Genomic DNA, 20,311 nt, shown 5'->3' with positions numbered 1-20,311 from the left:
CGACTCTTCGTGACCCCATAGACCAGAGCACGCCAGGCACTCATTAAATATATTTTACCACACAGTACTTCAAAGATGAAATTCATCAATATTTCCAGGCAACGCAAGTATCTCCACACCACAGCATGGGACTGGAAGCAAAGGTTAGGCCAAACGTTGAACTACCAGTGGAAAATATTTACCTTTGGAGAAGTAATCTTTACATACACTATAATGGGAGCCAGAGAGGTTTTACCAAGTTGAGCTGGATGATTAATAGTATCGGCATCAAGTACTACCAGCTGTAACGTCCTTGCTAATTCAAATATTCGTTCAATTTCACTCTGAACTTCAGCTGTGGAAAAGCAAAGAGACACTTGTTTATGGATAGGTTCATTTTCCACATTCACTCTTTATATAGAACAGGATGATTCTGTTTGCTAAAAGGTTGGAGAAGCCTAAATTGCCAACAGGTTATGGCCATTTTAATAACAGTCAGGAGCTCTGGGTATACGCATTAGAGAATCTTTCAGAATTTTCTTCTCCTGCCCAGTATCTTTGGATACTGGCCTTTCTTCACATTTTCATGCGGGTGGTTAGCCCAATCCAGCGCCGTTCCTGGCACCACCGAAGGCCCAAGAATAAGAGTGGCGTATGAACATGAATCAAACTGAATGTTTTGCACTCATATAGCAAACTCTCTAAGGGCCATTGCTGCTGCCCTAAGACTACTGCGTGTCAAAGTAAAGAGAAATAAAACCACGCCTTTCACTATCCCACCTTGTAGCTGCCAGTAAACCATTTTCAACTGATAGTAATCGAAGTAATGGGTGACCAAATCCTACTCTCTCTGTTTCTATCAATATTTGTCGTCTTACGCTTCTGTACTGGATTACTTCAACTTTTTAAAAAAATATTTCAATAGGCACTTCTCTTATCTGTCTTGGGCATGTCAATGAAATATACGTGCTAGCTGCCTTGGGAATATCAGTGATTTATATAGTTGCAATTTTTAAAAAAATAATGAAATGTATTTACAGTGCTTTCCCTTCCTCAACTGTGTCACTAGTTTTTGTAACATGAACAAAAGAGTCACAAGGTCTCGAAGTATAAAGGTTAAAAACATGTCCAGAGATCTGCTGGAAATCAGAACGAAATGATCAAGAATGGCTTAATAATTCACTAGAAAGGTGTCTCATGTGTAACACTGGACCTTATGGAGCAAAAGCAGTTCTTTAAAAGTGATTCCATACAAATTTGTGTGTGTGACTAAAGGTCATTGTGCTGGAAGCCTTTTCAAAGCAGTGTCAAGCACTGTCAGTTGCTGCTTTTTCCAGGAAGAGGGTAAGTATGGGATGGAAGGAAAAGGAGGCCTCCATCCTTGGCCTCAAAGCATAGTATTCTCAGTGGAGACTGATCCAGGATACACAAAATGGCAACATTCCAGAGGTTGCCTTATATTTAAAACATTTTTACCCAGTTTTATTTCACATTAAAAGCTGCTCCCTCTTTCATGATGCAAGTCTATTTAAGAGCCAGGAAAGGTCTCTAGATTGCAACTGGGCAGTTGCTGTGCTGGCAAGTATGTTTTAGCAGCAAGGTGTTAACATTTATTAAAACTTCAAGCGAGGATTAGCTCTTGGAACTTTCAGCAGGGTTATAGTCTTATAATTTGTAATTACAGTGGCATTTTTTGTGATATTTAGGAAGACAAAGAATCTCACATGTGGTGAATTGATATTTAATTTTCTGAAGAAGCTGATAAATTGCTACTCGTTTTAATGGCAAACAACCACACAGTTCAGCAAAAGTTGAATTATTATGTCAATGGGAACGTTAAGTACAAATTCTAACTGAAACCAGAGATATTAATATGGCTTTATTTGGGTAGATTGTGGCCTAAATTTGCAAAGGTGTATTTGGAAATATATATATGTTTGAGCTTTTCATGCTGTATTTCACAAACTGAGCAGGAACAATTATAGAAAAATACATTAATTTACGAAATACCAAAATATAACATAGGAAATATCTATCCATCTAGGCTAGGAACAGATTTTTAAGTTCTGAACAAAGGTGGTCCACACTAAATGCCTTAGCCCCAATCCCATCTAGATGCTGGTGGATTGACACCAGCATATTTAATTGGGCTTATATCAGAACTTTGCCTCTAGATATAAGCCACATTTCCTATGAATGGGAATCCCCCCCACACTATATATATATATATATATATATATATATATATATATATATATATATAATCTAATCTGACACAACTTCTGGATACTAGGTCCTCTGTACACTTCTACATTTCTATTCTTTATTAACTTCACCAGATTTCACTTCAAACAACTAATGAGATTTAAATATGAGAACCTGCCAGTCAATGAAATGAATGTCTTCCTAAAGAAGGAAGCTATTTAACGGTGTTCAAAAGAGGAAAAAACCCACTGCCTAATCAATAAAAAAGAATTGTACACCAATACTGAACTGTCTTGAGGTCAAATTAATTCAGTAAAATAACCCTACTACTTATCATGATAATGTGCTACATGATAAAATGCTTGACACAAAAATTGCTCCCATGTAAGAAATTTGTGTGAAGCAGAGTTTTCTCCTTAATGGCTGAAGCCAAAATGGTCCCACCCCATCAGCAACCTGGTCCTGTACTCGGGCTATCAGACTGTGGATCCATTTTGGTAATTTTAGTGAGGTCAAACAGGCGTGCATTGTGAGGTAAACTTGCTCTTGGAATTTTGAATGCATTGGCTCATGGCATTTTACTGCATTTTGAAATGCAAAGAAACTGCTATCAAAGACAATGGGCAACAGATTTGTCCAGAAATATGTGAAAGAGGAACACATATTACAAGACAATACTTGACACCAAGAAGATTAAACAAAATATATCCCAACTTCAGTAGTATATGCTGGTGATCTCAAATAGATGTTTTTTTTTCACATTTTGTGGTCTTGGCACCAAATGAGGTTATATTTGGATAAAGTATTATTAGAGAAGGATAGATTATGGATTATGAATGACCAAGAAACCCTTTAATATTATTATTATTTAGCTATACTAAAGATGTAGTGCTGCATGAAGATTTTAAAGTCAATTCTTAACAGCCCATATGACCATTATGTCAGGTACGGGTAAAAAAACAGACCCTCCTGAATTAGAAGCCTGGGTGCTTGAAGTCTGGGACATAGTACATGTTAGTTGATAAAACTAACAAACATAATCAGAGTTAGGGAAGGTAGACAGTGGGAAAATAGTTTTATAGAAAAGTGGAATTGCTTTATATCTTTTTTTGGGATTTGTTTATCTTAACCAGTTATCAAATCAAATAATTCTGTTAATTATAGATATATATATTTATATCCTATTATTTGAAATTATGCAGAATGATCAATATGCCATTTTAAATCCCCAATTTACTTTTCACAATTTTATTTCAAGTTGCTGGTGGGTGCCTTTCTTGTTTTAACCTGAAAGACTCCATGGTGAGGGCAGAAAGCACTGAATGTATCATGGTCTGACTTCGTCACAGTGCTAAAATCGGAAACCAAGTAGGAGTGCAGTGCTTTCCACTCTCATGATAGAGAATTGTTTGTTTGTTTTCCACAGCTACATGTGGGTGCCACACACACACAATCAACAAGATCATGAGATAGGCAGTGGTGAAACAGCTCCCCGCTTTCCTCAGTTTTGAACTGAAAAATTCCCAAAGGGTGTTTTGGCTCTATTCCAATTTTGTTTGCCTGGAATGTTATTTTTCTTCTCCAAGAGAGAAGATTTTAAAGGTAAAGGTATATTTTATGGTATAAAAAAATAAAGAACAATATCTTAAAAATAGATTTTTAAGCATTGCTGATTTCTATCCTTGTAACGGTTTCTTCTTCTTCAGTATGATTATTTTGTGAATTATAAGCCAACCCTCTGGTGTTCTGGCCATGAATGATGCAGTATTAAGATAATTAAGATGGTTGAAAGGTTCATCATACAAATATGTGCAAATTAGCGGTTCTAATCCTTGAAATGGAGAACTCTTGATCAGGGCTGTATTAGGTGTGTGAACTGTTGTTAGATTCATGATCCTCTGAGGCTAAGAACTGGGTTCTGTGTACAATGCGGTAAACAGTTTACTACAAAAATGGCATATTTAAAAAGCAATGGAAACTTTAGTTCCTTATAGTTATAGATTGTAATGCTATTAAGGGCTACCACTATACAATGGATGTGGTTTTTATGCGTACAGTATCTTTTCCTAGAAGCAAGGGATGTGGGATGAAAACACATAAACTACACATTAGTTAAAATACAATAATTTTTCAAACATTTGGAGGTTGTCTTTTCTAACACAACCGGCATGGCATATATAGCAACAAAACAAGTAAACAAAGCTTCTAAGACAAGATTTTCAAAGCAAAGCTCCTCTAATATACATGAAAGAATGTGTGCATATATTACACAAAGGAGAACTGTTTCTACAAACAGCTGTGTACAACTCTTTTCGCACTTGCACATTTACTATCTTAGACTAGTGCAGTACAGATTCTGAGTACACAATTTAGATATCCAATCTTAGTTTTTCTGAGTATTTTCCAGCCAACTGTGACTTGATTTCTGACATTTAAAATCATTGATACCCTCTAGAATAGAGAATTCCATACAGACTACACAAATAACTTGTTTTTACTGTTACAAAACCAGCTATCAGAAAGAGATAGTGGTTTTGTGAGGTGCAATACGTCATGAACACAAAGACAAAAGCAAAAATAATTAGCAACCATATATACATACCCAAAACATCTGGAAAGGGAGGGCATTAATGAAGCAAAGAATGGAAAAACCCAAGAAAATCAGGTTCTTGTCCAAAGCATACAGAATGAGATAAGGTTACAACAAAAGCAGCTAGAAATGTAACATACATGGGAACAAACAAGAAAAAGGGGGGTTGGAGTCTTGAAACTGACTAAATGAAGCAAAAGCCATAGATTTGGTTCAGCAACTTATACAGATGTCATGTACACACAGACACATATATGGCTACTGGATTTTAACCATGTTTTCCGAGTAAAGCTTCCTTTCTCACACAAATGTAGATTCAAATAACTTTTCAACAGCTATTTGTTCTTGAAACACAACAAACATGCTATGCCCAGAAGGATTTATAAGAGGAAATGCTTGAATTGCTAATGACTTGACATGAACTTGGAATAGTTCTTTTTTAGCTGTGAGACTGTCCATGGTCCCAACGTATGGTTTGAGGAAGCAAGATGCAAATACCTCCTGCAGCTAAGCACGTGTAGGTCTGGTCAGTGCTTGGACGGGGGATTATGGAAACCCCATAAACACTGAACTGAGTTCTGTGACTGAAGAAGTTGGAATATAAACTATTAACTAATAGGACTAATAAGAGAATTAGTGATTGCCTACACATTTAAGAATGAAGGGTTCAAAAGGACTAAGAAATCAGCCGCAACAGAGTAAGAAGAGAGCAACACTGAGGAAAACAAATACCACAGTTACATGGTGCCAAGAGAGAAAAAAAGATAAATACTGACAAGGAAGAAAGATTACACATACCATGCTAAGCATATGGTCGGCTTTTGTTTGCTTGCTTGTCTTTGCTCTGCCCCCTGATTTTTGGGGGACATTGGTGGTGCAAAAGGGCTTAGTCCCCATGAGTTGGTGCCCCTGCTCTCATATCTTACAAGAAAGATTCCTGAACTTATTCTAACGGTTTGTGAGATGTACATATGAAGCAAACAAGTACATAAGAATTTATATTAGACGGATATTGGACCAACTTTTGTAATACCATGGGCATTTTTTTTACTAAGCTACAGAAGGAATCTAAGAATGGTTTTGAAAAACCTGCTACTTTGAAACAGGCACATAATTTCAGGTGCACAATTACCCAAGAAGTACATGTGTTACCTCAGTAAGATCTATGGATGTACCAAATTGACTTCCACAGGGAGGCAGTGCCTAAACCTGACACTGTATGTGGAGTTATAATGAATAATCCCTTTTTTATAAAATGAAGAGTTTTCAAGTTTTAGATTATTATAGTTAGTGATGACTTTTAATACTATCATTCCATTCACTTACCTAAACTTGACCTTGTATTGGACCGTTCTATTATCGCGTGCTTGCTGGGATTGTTTAATACTGAGCGTTTGGCAAGCGAGATGTCTGCTGTGACCCGTGTGATTGATATACTGAACAAAACAAGAAAAAAGAGTAGTGTTGTAATTCATTGCAGAGAAATCTAGGATACTTTTAGCACACCAAGTTAGGGCCTCTCCTTTTGGTTTCTTGTTACCCCTTCTGAGCCAAAAGGGGTTTTCACACAGCACTTAAAATCTTGAGGTTTCAGACTTTATTCTTGCTTATCTGCTCCCAAGTTAAACCTTGTACAGTAGTTATCTGTGTGTGTGTGTGTGTGTGTGTGTGTGTGTGTGTGTTAGTTTTGACTGTCAACTGCCTAGGCAAGGAACTTTAAAAAAAAGCAAGCATCAAATACAACTTAGATGCTGTAACAGCAGAAACAGTAACAGTGGTATAATCTCTGTACAGGAAGTTTGCCTTAAAAATTGTGTTTAAAACAGTTATACAATATAGCTTTATCAAATAAGTTGCCTTTCACAATGGGAATTATATTTCCTAGAAAAACACATGCAGCCAGAATGAACAACTAACTATAAAACAAGGGATCTGCCATTACCCCAGAGAAGATGTGGGAAGCCTTTGGCCCTCCAGAAGTTCCTGAACTACAACTTCCATCAGCACTAGCAAGCATGGCCAATGTCCAGGGATCAGGAGGTTAGGAGTTCAGCAACATTTGGAGAGCCAAAATGTCCCCACACTTGGTGGGGGTGGGTTGTTTTTTTTTAAAGCAGTGGTTGGGAAACTGCCAGAAATGTACAGAAGATAGTTTAACAGAGACTTGAGACTCATGAAACTATTTTCTGAACAGTTTACCACTTGAAAATGGAATCCAGGTTATAGCAAATAGCGATCGTCTTTAGATGGCTTTTTTCACTACGCAACACATGCTTAAAACTAGCTGACTAGAAACAAAATACTTGCTAACAAGACTATATTACAATTATGAGGCTAGTTGATTTTTAAAAAAACCCCAGGGATTGCATACATTTATGTTGCTGACAGAGTAACATCTGATCCATCAGTATAACAGTGACTGAGGTGATAATTTGCAATTCCCACTGCCCTCTGCCCATTCCTGTACCCCTAATCTGCTTTTATTTATGTTTATATATTTAGTTATGTATCCAAGTACCACTTTGCTTTTCTTGTTTTTGAATTGTTGGTTGCTAAAAACAGCTGATATACACAAAGACGTCAATCCTACTCAGAACTCCTAGGTAAGTAGGAATAGGACTGCAGCCATAATCTGCTGCCTTCAATGTTTTTGAAAAAAGGTAAAGTGCAACATTAATTTCAAAACTAATCAAATAATATCAGTTTATGAAGATTTGTAATTCATGTCAAATAACAAACAGAATTCTACACAGGATAAAAATATTACACATGAGGTTCATTGGTGACAATATTTTGCTATATTGCTTGGATAAAGCTTAGAAAATATGCTTGTAACATTTGCAGACAACAGGAGACAAACTTGTTCACACTTGAGAAGCAAGTTGGATATAGCATAAGGGGACGGATGAAAACAAAACAAAATCCATCCATGCATATTCAAGCCCTTAAGGCTTACATGGATGAAATTCAAGAAGAGGTCTTTCAGCTGTGATCTCTGGTAGCTTATTTCAAGAAGGATGTCAACAAACATGAGAAAACCCAAATAGGAGTAAAAGCAATTAAAAGAAAAATAAATCTGAATTCCATTCAGATTTAGAAATATGGTTTAGAAGTGGGGATTAGATTCAGTCTTAACTAATGCAACTTAAATACTTAAATTCTTAAATACTTACCGCCCTTCGAATCTATGTTTTAAAAAATCAAATAATGCTTTTTGCATCATGTCTGTCACCTGAAAGTAAAGAAGAAACAAACCAATTTAATGTGAGATTAGTGAATTAATATTTTTACTCTTAAATGAACAAAATGTTGCCAACAACAGGTGTGGGGGAATCTAATAAAATTTCACACACTTCGGCAGCATCAAGGTAGGCAATACCTTTTAAAATCATTGAACTAGTTCTCATCCTCTCATATTTACACACAGGGGGGAAAAAGATACCTAATTAAATTAAATTTCTTACCTCATATCCCTTTAAGGAAGGCCCCACTAAGACTACTGGTCGCATAGAAGGCACTACATCATACGGAGGGATGTGTTCTGTCTGATAAAGAGAAAAAGCACTAAACATCTAATTCCTACATAAAGGTTAATTCTAATATATTATTATTTTTATCTAGCTGACGTTCCAGTGGTGTCACTGGGGGAAATCTGAGGTGCATTTCCCCCCCAGGGCTCTCCCAGCAACAACTTCAAAAGTATCAAAAGATTATTCATATTTGGGAGAATGTTTTAAAAATGCTTCCATCCAACCTTATTTGCATAGCCAGTTTAAATTAGATTCACTCCATGTAACTGAAAGATAACCATCACTCTGAAAGCGTGGCAAATGGAATATATCTATAGAACTCTATTGCCATCAACTTCTGGTAACTGAAGACTACTGTATAGTCAAAGCTGTTAGACAATTTAATAATAGAATTGAGGCTGTAGAGACAAGAGGCAAACAAAAGGTAAGAATCACCAGTCTTCACCCCTCAAAATAAGTACGGTTCATTAAACCATGATGATACTAATTTCAAATCTTTTTGACTGGACTTTTAAACTTACACTTTTATTTTCAAATCAACTGGCATATGAATTCATGAATACAATTATCTTAGCAACTGCTGAATGCTATATTAGCAGAATTCTAAACAGCAATCCTCTCTAAAAGACTCCTGCTAATGGTAATGCATGTTTTGTAAATTACTTGCTTGATTTATCATGCAAAAGTTATGAATGGATAATTGACCATTCAATGTGTAAAATGTGTCATACAATTATATGCAAATATGGTCAAAAGAGTTTTATATATATATATAAAATACATTACCAAAACCACCAAAAGTGGCTTATTTAAAAACATTGTTTCAGTTTTGCTTGTTTGCAGTGGGCAAAATGTTTCAAATTCAAAACCACCAACCTGGAAAAAGCTTAAAAGTAGGTATGCCAGATCTATTTTTCAAGGGCCTACATAGTATAAATACATCAGTCAACATCACAGAATGTTGTCATTGTTCATTATTTCAGTATTCAACATGTCCCAAGTGTAGTAATAATAATAAAAGCAATAAGGTAGAATACAAACATAAGAAAACAAAGACAAACATTAATACAGCAACAGCACAAAATGCCACACAAGCAGCAGTCTAAAACATGGAACACAGTTGTGTCAGTGTTTGTTTCTGTTTACATGTAAATTTGACACATAATTGTTAAAGTAAGAAGAATGAATAACAGTGCCCAAGGCATCAAAAGCATGTGAATTTAATTTTTGCATGCCAGATCCACTAACTGCTTAGAAGCGAAGCCTGTTGACTCTGCTGTGTAATTATGAATATATACTTTTGGAATTATTTTTGCTATAAAGATAAATAACCTGGTGCATGCATTACTGTATCAGCCCTCATGAATAATGTTACAACCCTATTATATTTGCCAAATCAACATCCCACTATATTGTATCTATGTTTTATGGTGGCTATCCAAAAACCAGCCTCACTCTAATAACCCTTGAAAATTAGGGTAGGTACAGATATTACCTTATTTGATGGAATACTGGTACTTATTAAAATCAGCTGTATGCTAGCCTTTAGCTTCCCCCAGCTCTAATTAGATATGCTGTCAGTGGCAATATGTTATGGGACTGAAATGTGCAACAAGAGACTTTCACCTCCATGTTACTGTTTCAAATTCATTCCAGATAGCTAGGGAGGGATATTTTTTTCATCTGATGGCTGTGCTTTGACTGTTACAGTGAGTTAATTAGAGTGTCTATCCAGATTGTGGTGAGCAAATGTCAACACATGACATGAATTTCTCCTGCACATGGCAATTTTGTTGAGATTTTGAGAAATCTGCTTTTTAAAAGTGAAAGGACTAAAAAAGAATTATTAGGTGTGGCTCTTAGAAATAGCCTTTCATTACTAAGGAAGATTTATGCCCAGTAAAAAGAAGGAAGTGAATCATATTTAACAGAAAATACACATGGGGTCACAGAGGTGATGAATTAAAAAATATATTTATTTATGGGATTTATATCTTGCCTTTCTGGGGAGAAAAAGTAAAACACCCAATGTGCCCAACGTTTTTATATACTAGTACTCCGTAAAGCAGTGGACAAAGTAACTTTCATATCAACTGACATATGTAGATAAACAAGGCAAGCAAGGGAATTTTTTAATTCAAGAAGAACTGAACAGTTCTGAAGGCGACTGGACTGTTGTGAAGATAGTGAATTTGTTGTTTCATTGAGCATGCCATAGACCACACTAGCAAAACATTGGTCTCTAGAAGAACATGTATATCATGTATATATAATGCTAGGTGTGAATCTAATTTTTTTTAAAAAATAATTGAGATTGCTTTAGTAAAAATAAACAAATAAATAAATAAATATTAATAGCTAGCTTTGCTCATAATTGGCTGCTAAATAACAAATTCTAGTCAGGTCTTTGGGAGCATCTTGTAGTTCCCAGACAAGGGATGAAAAGAGTATGACAATACACCACATTTGTCAGCCTCCCTAGTGAGTACCTTTTGACTATGAAGGGAGTCCCCAGTCCTGTTATCTAACAGGCAAGATGCTATAGTCTGACTGCTGGAGGAGAAGGCAAGAACAATGGGAAAGAATTTATATATGACAATAGGAAAAACTCACAGTAGACCGCCAAAACAAGCCTGCAGTTTTCCACTGGTCTTGCTCATCTGCAGATTTTGCACCTAGTGGATTAGAAGTTTAAATACTGACTAAATTAAAAATTGCAAGTTCTTTTTAAAGAACAAGATGAGTATCTGTTTAGATTTAACAAAAATGAATTATAGTTATAAGACTGAATTACAAGTAAAAAATCTGGAAAAATGACAAAGAATAAGCATGCACTAGATCGGTGCATTATCTGGTCTTGTCAATTTTTGTTTACTTCTGTGGATGTTTAAAGAAATTCCCCTGGCAGCCTATTATTCCATCAAAAAGGAAAAGTACCATAAGCAACATTTGACTAAGTCACTCACAGGGCCTGGTCTGCCTGTTTCTACTGTACTGGAACAGCTAGCAGTCTGATAAGTTTCTTCCTTTGTACTGAAATGATTGCACTACATAAACTGTAGGTGATGCTAATGATGCCAGTGGCAGAATAAATACAACTCGTGTCAAGTAAACTTACCGATTTCTGCTTCTGCTTAGCTACAGCAGCATGGAAAAGAAACAAAGAATAACAAAAGCATGCATGTTATTGGCTTGTCAAAGGACGCAGACAGTCAACAGGACTCAAAATGTGACGCAGTGCAGGTGAGCAGGTGTACAGATGGCAGCTTGGAAGTAGGCGTTACCTTCTTAAAGAAGGGCATTCTTTTCTCTTTGGAGTGGGGTGATGTGACACTGTTTGCACTGGGTTTAGGGGAGCGATGGTTTGCTGGAATATCAATTTCTTCTGCATCTAAACCAGTGGCATCTATGTCTATAGCTATATATAGATAAACAATGTACAATTATCAGATGGCAGGGAAAGGAGAAAAGGGTTAAAAAGAAATAGTAAGCAACAGTATCCCAGGTCAGACCGTCAGAAATATCAAACAGAATAAAAACAAAAGGGGAAATTTTAAAATGTACAATACTCAGGGATTAAATGTAGGCATACAGATACAATTATATACAATTATAAATTGTATTTAATTTTTGTTCAATTTTAAGTTTTTCCAGCTTTACCAATACAAATGTATCCTTCATTATACTGCAATATACACTTTCAAGAATGACTGAAGGTTTATACCAACTTTGAATCCATAACCAAGCTCTCAGAACTAGTGACCTAGGTTGGGCCATAGGCAAATCCCAAATCCAAGTGGCATAGATTACTTAACCTCAAAAAAGAATGCATATCACACATACTTATCTTGTGACCTGTAGTATCCTGCCCCCCAAGTGATTAAAACCTACTGATGGGTCATGGAATTCAAATGAGTGGGTCATATTGCCAGTGGTAGTTAAGAGCAATTAACCACAGGGGGTCTGACTTCTTGTTGGGGTTGGAACCTGTTGGTTCCTTTCATGAAAAGTTGTGAATCGCTATAATGATTTGACACATCAACATTCACCTCTTGTGAAAACTTTTAATGTATCACATACAGAAAATTTTAAATGCTATAAAAAATAAGTGTTTGATTATGTGAAACAGGCAGAAAACTAAACCTGTTTTATATAGCTGAAGTTTTAAAAGTCTTTTAAATGAAAGTTATCTATAGTCATCTAGGAAATGCTATAGCTATTGAGGGCTCCAGCTGAATTGGCACCAGCTGCTTTGTTTAAGTAAAAACTGAACAATAAACTGAGGATACATTCCTGTTATATAAAGCCTTACATCTTAAGGCAATAGGAAGAAGGGGAGGAGGAGGGAAAGACTATTATAGGACACTATGGAACACACAAACATCTTATTGAAAGGGCTTTCTAACAATTATATTGATTGGGAAAATTAACAAAGATAAGATGACCAATTACCATTAATGAGATGCAAATTCAATTGGAAAATGTTCAAGTATTATGTCTATTAGGCTACCAATTTAGGTCCATTTTAACAAGTTCCCAGATTAAAAATGAAGCCACAAGACAATTAATGGCATTTGGAAAAAAATAATAGTGGAAGGAAAAATAATAGCAAAAGTGTTAATACCATCTTTGTATAAATCTATCATGGAGGTTCAATTTTGTTTCAGCAGAATTTCAAAAGGTGGTGAGAACTGAATTGGGATTTAGAAACTAATGAAGATGCACAGAACAGGCTGTGGACAAAAGTGCCATACAAATCCATACTGGCAACAACCAGAGAAAGAACCCCTAAAATTGTGCATGGCTGGTACTTAACCCATAGCCATCTAGCATATATAAAATTGAACAGTTCTCCCACGTGTTGGAGAAGATGTCCACTATGGGCACATATCAGCACATGTAGTGGGAGTGTGCAAAAACAGAAAAGTTTGGGGAAAATAATGTACAGAAATATATTTGATTACAAGGCAGAGAGTCCCCATGAACCTAAGACTGGCTCTACTTTTATAGTCACGATATGTTGCAAATTTGAAACAAAGAACTCATAACACATCTATTAACTACTCCAAGAAAAACTACTGCCAGGACATAGAAATCATTACAATTATTAACTACGCACCAGTCTGACAAACAGCATTATTGGAAAAACTGACGCACCCACAAAAATAAAAATAGCAAGAAGCCAAAAGAACATGACAATTTTTACACAATCTGGTGTGTCTTCATTGATCACACAAATAATGAGGCATATGGTAGAATAGTACCCATAGTCTTGCACTCATGAAGTGCATATTTTAATTACCCTCTTCTCCCCTCCCTTCCTCCTTCCTATAAATTCTAATTGTTATTGATACAAAATACCTTTTATTTATGGTCACCAATCCAAGCAATACACATTATATATCATTTTATATCTGCAATAATTATAATAATTTTTGTACATACACTTCAAAACAACTTTGTTAATAATATATTCAGAAATATTAAAAGAAGGGTCTTTATGACAACAGGGAGCTGGGTTGTATGATGAACATGAAAGCAGTACAAACATCTCCCTGTCTTAACTCCAAAAGGAACATATATGTGTAGCAAAAATATGCAACAAATATGCAATATATTTTAAGTTCTCTATGCTTAAACTTCTATGATGTTTCTCATTGTGGATTGCCTAATGCATTGCTGGTGTTTCATTACTACTACTACTACTACTGTTACTATTAGTAACATTGGCAACAGAACTCAGCAATTGCTTAGCGATTATTTAAGTGATGATTTGATACCAGGATTGTACATTAAAGGGAAGTGAAAGGCTGTAAACATGTTTCTAGTTTACATGCTCAATCAATTTTGTAAAAAGAAAATCTGGATATATAGTTATTATCAATTCAAAAAGTATTCCTCTAAGAGATTTTATAGATCTCAACGGAAATGTTTAATCTTTCTTCCTCTATTATGTATTAATTACATGTTTATATCACTCTTCATACAAAGATTACAGGGTGGTTCACAAAATAAAAATACAAAATGAGAACATAAATCACATGCTGAAACAAAAAAACACCCAAAGCAATAACCCCAAAGAAGTTTAACCTGGGTGGGAGATGGCAGCAGCAGCTGAACTTAAACTATGGCAAAGGACGTAGGGCCTTCCCTTTTTGGAGTTAGGGAAGCTTCCTAACAAGGAGATGTCAAGACTTAAGAAGAATGACCAACTAGTGTGGTTTGTGGGGCCTGGCCGTGATGAGCGATTATGGTGAAGGCACTCAGTAGATGCTTGGAGACAGCCTGCATTTTCCTGGAAGTGTTGATACTGTGACTGAAACAACACACCCAGTCACTTTGGAATGTCGCCAACAAAGGTGCCCACCCCTCCGAGAGGCCATTGCTGGAGGAACTGGATCCATATACTCTCTTGCCAAGCCAAAGCTATGGCCTGGCAGTTTCCAGGCCCACCCAGCCAGTGACTGCTGGAGGTCCCCTTCCTCTTGGCCCTGGGCTCTGCAGCGCTCCTCCTGCACCAAGCTCACTGCTCATATGGCGAAGAGATTATCATTCAAGATAACCAAGGAAGGCTTAAGAAGCAAGGTATCAAAAGCAATCTATTTAATATTTCAAAACATGTTTTACCACATAAACAGTCTAGAGGCTAACAAAATGTGGTGCTGCCAATCCTCTTTCCATGATCTTAGAGATGATCTAAAAAATATTTGTTTAATAATCTAAGAAGAGTCCTGCTGGATCAGACTAGCAGCCTCAATGGAAAGTTCACAAGTAGGACAATAACCCGGTCCTTGCTGTTGTTTCTGGTGACTGTTATTCAGAGGCTTGCTGCCTCTTACCTTAGAGATAACATACAGCTATCCTTCAAGCAGCCACTGATAGCCTTATCCATGAATTTCTCTAATTCCCCTTTAAATGGCTCTAAGTTGGTGGCCATCACCACATCTTTTGGTAGCAAATTCCACTGTTTAACTGTGTAGGAATATAATGCTCTATGTAAGAACTTTCACCCCCTTCCCCCCAAAGGCCACCATGACTGCTGCTGGCATGGTTCCAGTAAACCATGTAAAGCCACAGCCTCAGCTATAGGCCTCTACCCATTTTACTTGCCTGGCAAAACTGCTGGGAGATGTACAGCATATTCCACATAATAATTGGACTAAGAGACTATCACCTTCAACAAAGATCCACAACTTACATTATCACTCTAACATAAATACATGAACTAGCCAGAGTGATGCTCTTTAAGTTCTGTTCTACTCCTCATTACCAGTTTTGCTAAAATCATCTGTACCCTGAACCTGTTAATTAAAAAATGAAAAAGGGTTGATTTCTCACTTCTACTGAAAAGTGTAATGTGCAGGAAGACAATAGTTATATTAATTATTATTTATAAGTGTGGAAAAAAGCAATGGCCCACTTACCAGATGATGGAGGTGTAGACTTTCTGGAACTAGGTACTACGTCACCCAAACTGGATGATGAATTTCCTCCTGATTTACTAGAGTAAAGTAAATAAACATTCACTTTTCTAATATAATGCTCACAAGGTATAAATGTGATGATGTTCAGTGAAAACTGTAAGATTAGTGGAATTGTTAGGAATTTCCACAGAAACCAAATCTTGGTCCTGAAGGCCAAATGACATGATGCCTTTAATCTGTCTCTACAAAACAGAGATGATGATGATGATGATTTATACCCCACCCATCTGGCTGGGTTTCCCCAGCCACTCTGGGCAGCCTACCAACAGATATTAATAATGATAATAATAAAAAGCAATTTAACATTATAAACTTCCCTAAAATGACTACTTCAATATTAAAAGGCCTGATATACCCTGGTAAGGGTCCACAGAAACAATATTTTTGGACTGCATAGAGTTTGAAGATCATATTAAAATATTGCTGGTGGCTCTGGGCTGTCATGGCAAAAAACTGACAGATTAAATAAATAAATAAAACCCACAAAAAACATATGGGTGTTGATGGTAGCTTCAATTAAAAAACCACACATCTGTAGTCAACAATCAATCATCAAGGAATGAATCTATATCTATATCTATATCTATATCTCTATATCTATATCTATATATATAGTCGACAATTTATAGGAGGAAAACACTACAGATTTAAAAGTTCTCTTTTCACCACTTCTAGCTATTATTGTGAAATGACAACAATAAAAATACCATCTTTCACAAATATAACTAAAGTGGAAATTTTATTCTCTCTTTGAAAGATATAAAATAGCAATTAGCAGCTTATGACAATATTGAGGAAGAGAACCATGTTCAGGGAGTCTTAGTTCTACACATGAGGAAACAAATTCAAATCAAAAGAGCCAATTCAGACAATACTTGACTCCAAGGATTGTAGCTGCAGAGTGATGCAGAGAGGCCTTGGTTTTGTGCAGGGAGACTGAATTAGCAAGTTCCTGTATTTCTTTAATCTCCTTGCACAAAACCAAGGCCTCTCATCAATCCTTTATGAGAGACAGAAGGAGCATGTAAACTGGAAGCATGTTCATAGCCTTTCCCTTCAAAGTACAATCCTGGCATTAAAGTTTCACTTAAAGAATGGCTCTGGTAAATAAGAGTAGAGAACGAGATAACAGGATTTTTACACACACCCCACCACCACCACCACCACCAAGGAAGAAAAATATATCCAGGCTTTTTAATTTTAACAACTTCCCATAGATTAAATCACGGTCTCTGTGTAATTGTTATTGATTACCTGGAGTAAAATTTCCCTTGTTTAGCCTTTTGTTCATGCTGCAGCCTCATATTTTCTAATTTGACTGGACTTGGTATGAATCCTATTTCACAGCCTTCTTTTACCAATCGTCCTATCCACCAGTCGTTGTTAAATTTCTAGAGAAAAGAATAGATTAATGAATTTAAATGTCAGAAGTTTTCGTTCTTGCTATTGCCAAAGAATTCTCCCCTCATCCTAACATATCACATTTACCATGCTGGTAAATGATCATGCTAGTAATTGCATATAATGTATCTACATAGTGTTTTTAAGCCTAGGAAGTAGATGTCTAAATAAAATATCAAGCATGTGTGAATGTAGATGGAGGGTCTGGGGGTTATTAGATTTATCAGAATGTAGCCCTTAACCAAAATGAGTAAGAATGTGGATGAAAGGATACAGAACGGAAAGATGTATATCTGAAATAAAGAAGTAAAAGCTTGAAGCTAGAATTAGCAGGCTGTAATCCAAAGAGTCATGTTGTACCTTAAAATTCCCCTCATGCAGTAGAAGACAAAACAGTCAAGACTTGTTTATTCACCTACTCTCTCGGCCAACTAGTAATTGCTTTAATAAAAGGATTCTAAATCCGCTACACAGCAGGTGTGGAGTGAGAAGAGGGACAGACAACAGGATTAAGGAAGAAATGGGCAGGAACCCTAGTATCTGACTCATTCCTGATGCATCAGGAAATTTAGAAAAGTATTTCACCTGACAATGCTATTTCAAGCTAACACAGAATGACTTTTAGGTGTTGGAGAAACTATGGGCTCTATCCAACCAAAATTAAGTGCTTTTGAGTCTCATTAACTTTGATGGGAGAAAATCACGCATGTGCAATGGGACTTGTGTACTTAAGTTTGGCTGCATGATAAGGATTGCACTACAAGTTTTGAACGATTAAGCATCATGTCACCATCCACAAAGCAATCCATGTTTACTTAGTCCTGAAATATTTGGTAAGATGACATGCATTAACTACACATGAGGTGGAGCACCCATGTGTTAGAAAGCACATTATACTGAATTTCCATAAAGCAAGAGTAAATAATTTAAAAGAGAAAATGGGTAGTCTCTTCTCTAATTCACAGAAACTTGAGAAATGGAAAATAAGAGGACAAGAAATCCAGCAATAGATATCTCAGAAGACCATCGCACAAGTGCTATAAACAAGCAGACTGTACCTCCTCAGCAGTAACTCGTTTTTATTTTTGAAAAGGTAACCAATTTATACGAGCTGCCATTCAGATTTTTCAAGCTGAAGTGTTGGCCCAGCTACATTTTGGGATCCCAGAATGGATACAATCAAGTATGAGACAATGTGTGCAGAATTAAGTAGACACATGACAGAATACTGGGTGTGGATTAGCACTATAAAATATGGGCTGCATTGCCATTTTTGTTCCCAACCTTCAAACCTGGTTTCCAATTTACTTAAGGACTCCTATAAATCCAGATGGCTCCAACCCATACACAGCGAAATTAGATCTATTGGTATTGTCTTGAAATTATTGTATAATTCTAGTGAGCAATATATTTATCACAATATCAAAATTAGATTAAGGGCTGGGGGGGGGGCATTGAGTCAGCTGTAAATAAAATCTGCTCCCCCAAGTTCTATGGTTTAAATACAACCAATAACAGGATTACTTATATCTCAAAGTTAATAATTCCAGCCCAACATAGGGCATTTACCTTAGCCTGACAATGTTTCTCCCTGGGCTTTTGTTAAAGGCAGGTATTTAAATATCCCTTGAAATGATAGACATTGTGGATGTTATTTGAATGTGCTGGACACTGTAGAACCTATTCTTTTCTACTGTTCATTGCACAACCAGTTACGTAAATGTGTGTTATCCCCCTTTTTGGGTAGTTTAACATCAGGGCACAATGAAAACATCAGATTCTACCTGTCTGATATTAACCCAGAGGTAACATTCTGTCAATAGTATCTCTTAAGAGTGGTGAATGGCAGTGGGAAGACACTCTATATCTTATATGGCTGCTTCTTTGTATATATTTTAATTCTTTTGTATATGGATACTTTAAAATGGTCTGTATCTGTAATACCTAATAAAGGTTTGGAGAAATAAAAAGAAAGGTTGGAAATAGTGCCATATTGTTTCAGGATCATTCTTTCCTTAATATGACTCCAATACTAGGATTTATTATTAATACAGTGTATCTTTTTTGTTTGTTTCATATGAATTACATAGAAATATATAGACTGGTTGGGTGGCATCTGTTTCAGGAGACAATGGAAGGGTGTGCCTTTGGGGGTGAAGTAATAGGGTTGTATAATTAATTAATTAATGTATAATTAATGGACTGAAATTAGTAATGTCCATTATTTTCAATGCATCATATCTGAGTAGGATTAAGAAAGAATACTACATTTTTTGTAATGTTTCATTCTCACTTTATAATGCACAAAAAGCAATAACAACAGTAAAGAGGAGGGAAAAAATCAAAGAAATGAAAAGAAAAAAGAGGAAAATATATGAAGAGAGGGGAAGGAGTGGCAGTATTTCAACAACAGCATTATAACTGCAGACAATTGCCCTTCAGAAGGGATACAACCATTTGTGATTTATTCATGGTTCAGAAAAGACTGGTGTGCATACAAGACACAATTTGCATTTAAAAAGGAAGGAAGGAGTTACTCCTTATTTGCTATCAGACTAGGTTAAGGAAAAATGCCAATTTGTTATACTTCTTGTTCATCATTACACAGCCAAATACAAATACTCTTTCCAAATACTCTTTCTTTTGCTAACATTTTTATTTTCTTCAAACCACAAAAGACTCTTTAATAGAATATTACATATCTGCTTTAAATGGCTATTACTTTCCTGAGTAAAAATCTGGCTAGTCTAAAAGAGTATCCAGATGTATTACTATCTACAAGTTAGCCATTTCAATCACTTTATGCAGACATTATCTCTTATTTGCTGCTATCGCGGTAAACTGCATGGACACCAAAGGTATATTGACTTAGAAGTCTACTATAAGTGTCACAGAAACATTTATGTAGCACTTTAGCTTACTGTCTGAAAAAGAAAAAACGAGACAAAAGCAATTCACTGAATCTTCTGATTACTAAGGGCAAAGGCATTGCAGCATTTAAACTGACCCAGTTTGTACAAACCATGGCTTAGTGCGAATGAGCAAATGTGTGGTTTTCTGAAGAGAATATCATATCATATCATGTCTACTCTGCTCCTCCTCTCTTCCTGCTGCTACTATGG

General features: G+C 36.1%; 1 protein-coding gene and 1 long non-coding RNA gene across 11 annotated transcripts in view; one reads left to right on the top strand and one right to left on the bottom strand.

Moving 5' to 3' along the window:
* Nucleotides 1-20,311, bottom strand: part of CACNB2 (calcium voltage-gated channel auxiliary subunit beta 2) — a 123,587-nt gene that overhangs the window by 4,866 nt on the left and 98,410 nt on the right. For 6 of the 10 annotated variants that reach the window (XM_081882366.1, XM_081882372.1, XM_081882370.1 and 3 more), the window contains 7 exons: nt 17,043-17,179; nt 15,729-15,805; nt 11,589-11,722; nt 8,239-8,319; nt 7,948-8,006; nt 6,101-6,210; nt 183-334 (listed from right to left, as the gene is read on the bottom strand). In XM_081882366.1, the coding sequence (XP_081738492.1) occupies nt 183-334; nt 6,101-6,210; nt 7,948-8,006; nt 8,239-8,319; nt 11,589-11,722; nt 15,729-15,805; nt 17,043-17,179 (750 nt within the window). Of the gene's footprint in view, nt 1-182; nt 335-6,100; nt 6,211-7,947; nt 8,007-8,238; nt 8,320-10,917; nt 10,980-11,422; nt 11,443-11,588; nt 11,723-15,728; nt 15,806-17,042; nt 17,180-20,311 lie in introns of all 10 variants that reach the window. The other 4 variants (XM_081882369.1, XM_081882375.1, XM_081882374.1 and 1 more) reach the window with 2 other exon arrangements.
* On the top strand, nt 11,449-18,719 carry LOC309353483. The gene is made up of 2 exons (XR_014161898.1): nt 11,449-11,547; nt 18,155-18,719. It is a non-coding gene; the product is annotated as an uncharacterized lncRNA (long non-coding RNA).

The sequence above is a fragment of the Podarcis melisellensis genome, assembly GCF_964234715.1.
Source record: "Podarcis melisellensis genome assembly, chromosome: 12".
Taxonomy (NCBI): Eukaryota; Metazoa; Chordata; class Lepidosauria; order Squamata; family Lacertidae; genus Podarcis; species Podarcis melisellensis.
The sequence above is the reverse complement of the archived record's forward strand: the minus strand, read 5'-3'. Positions and strand labels throughout refer to the sequence as shown.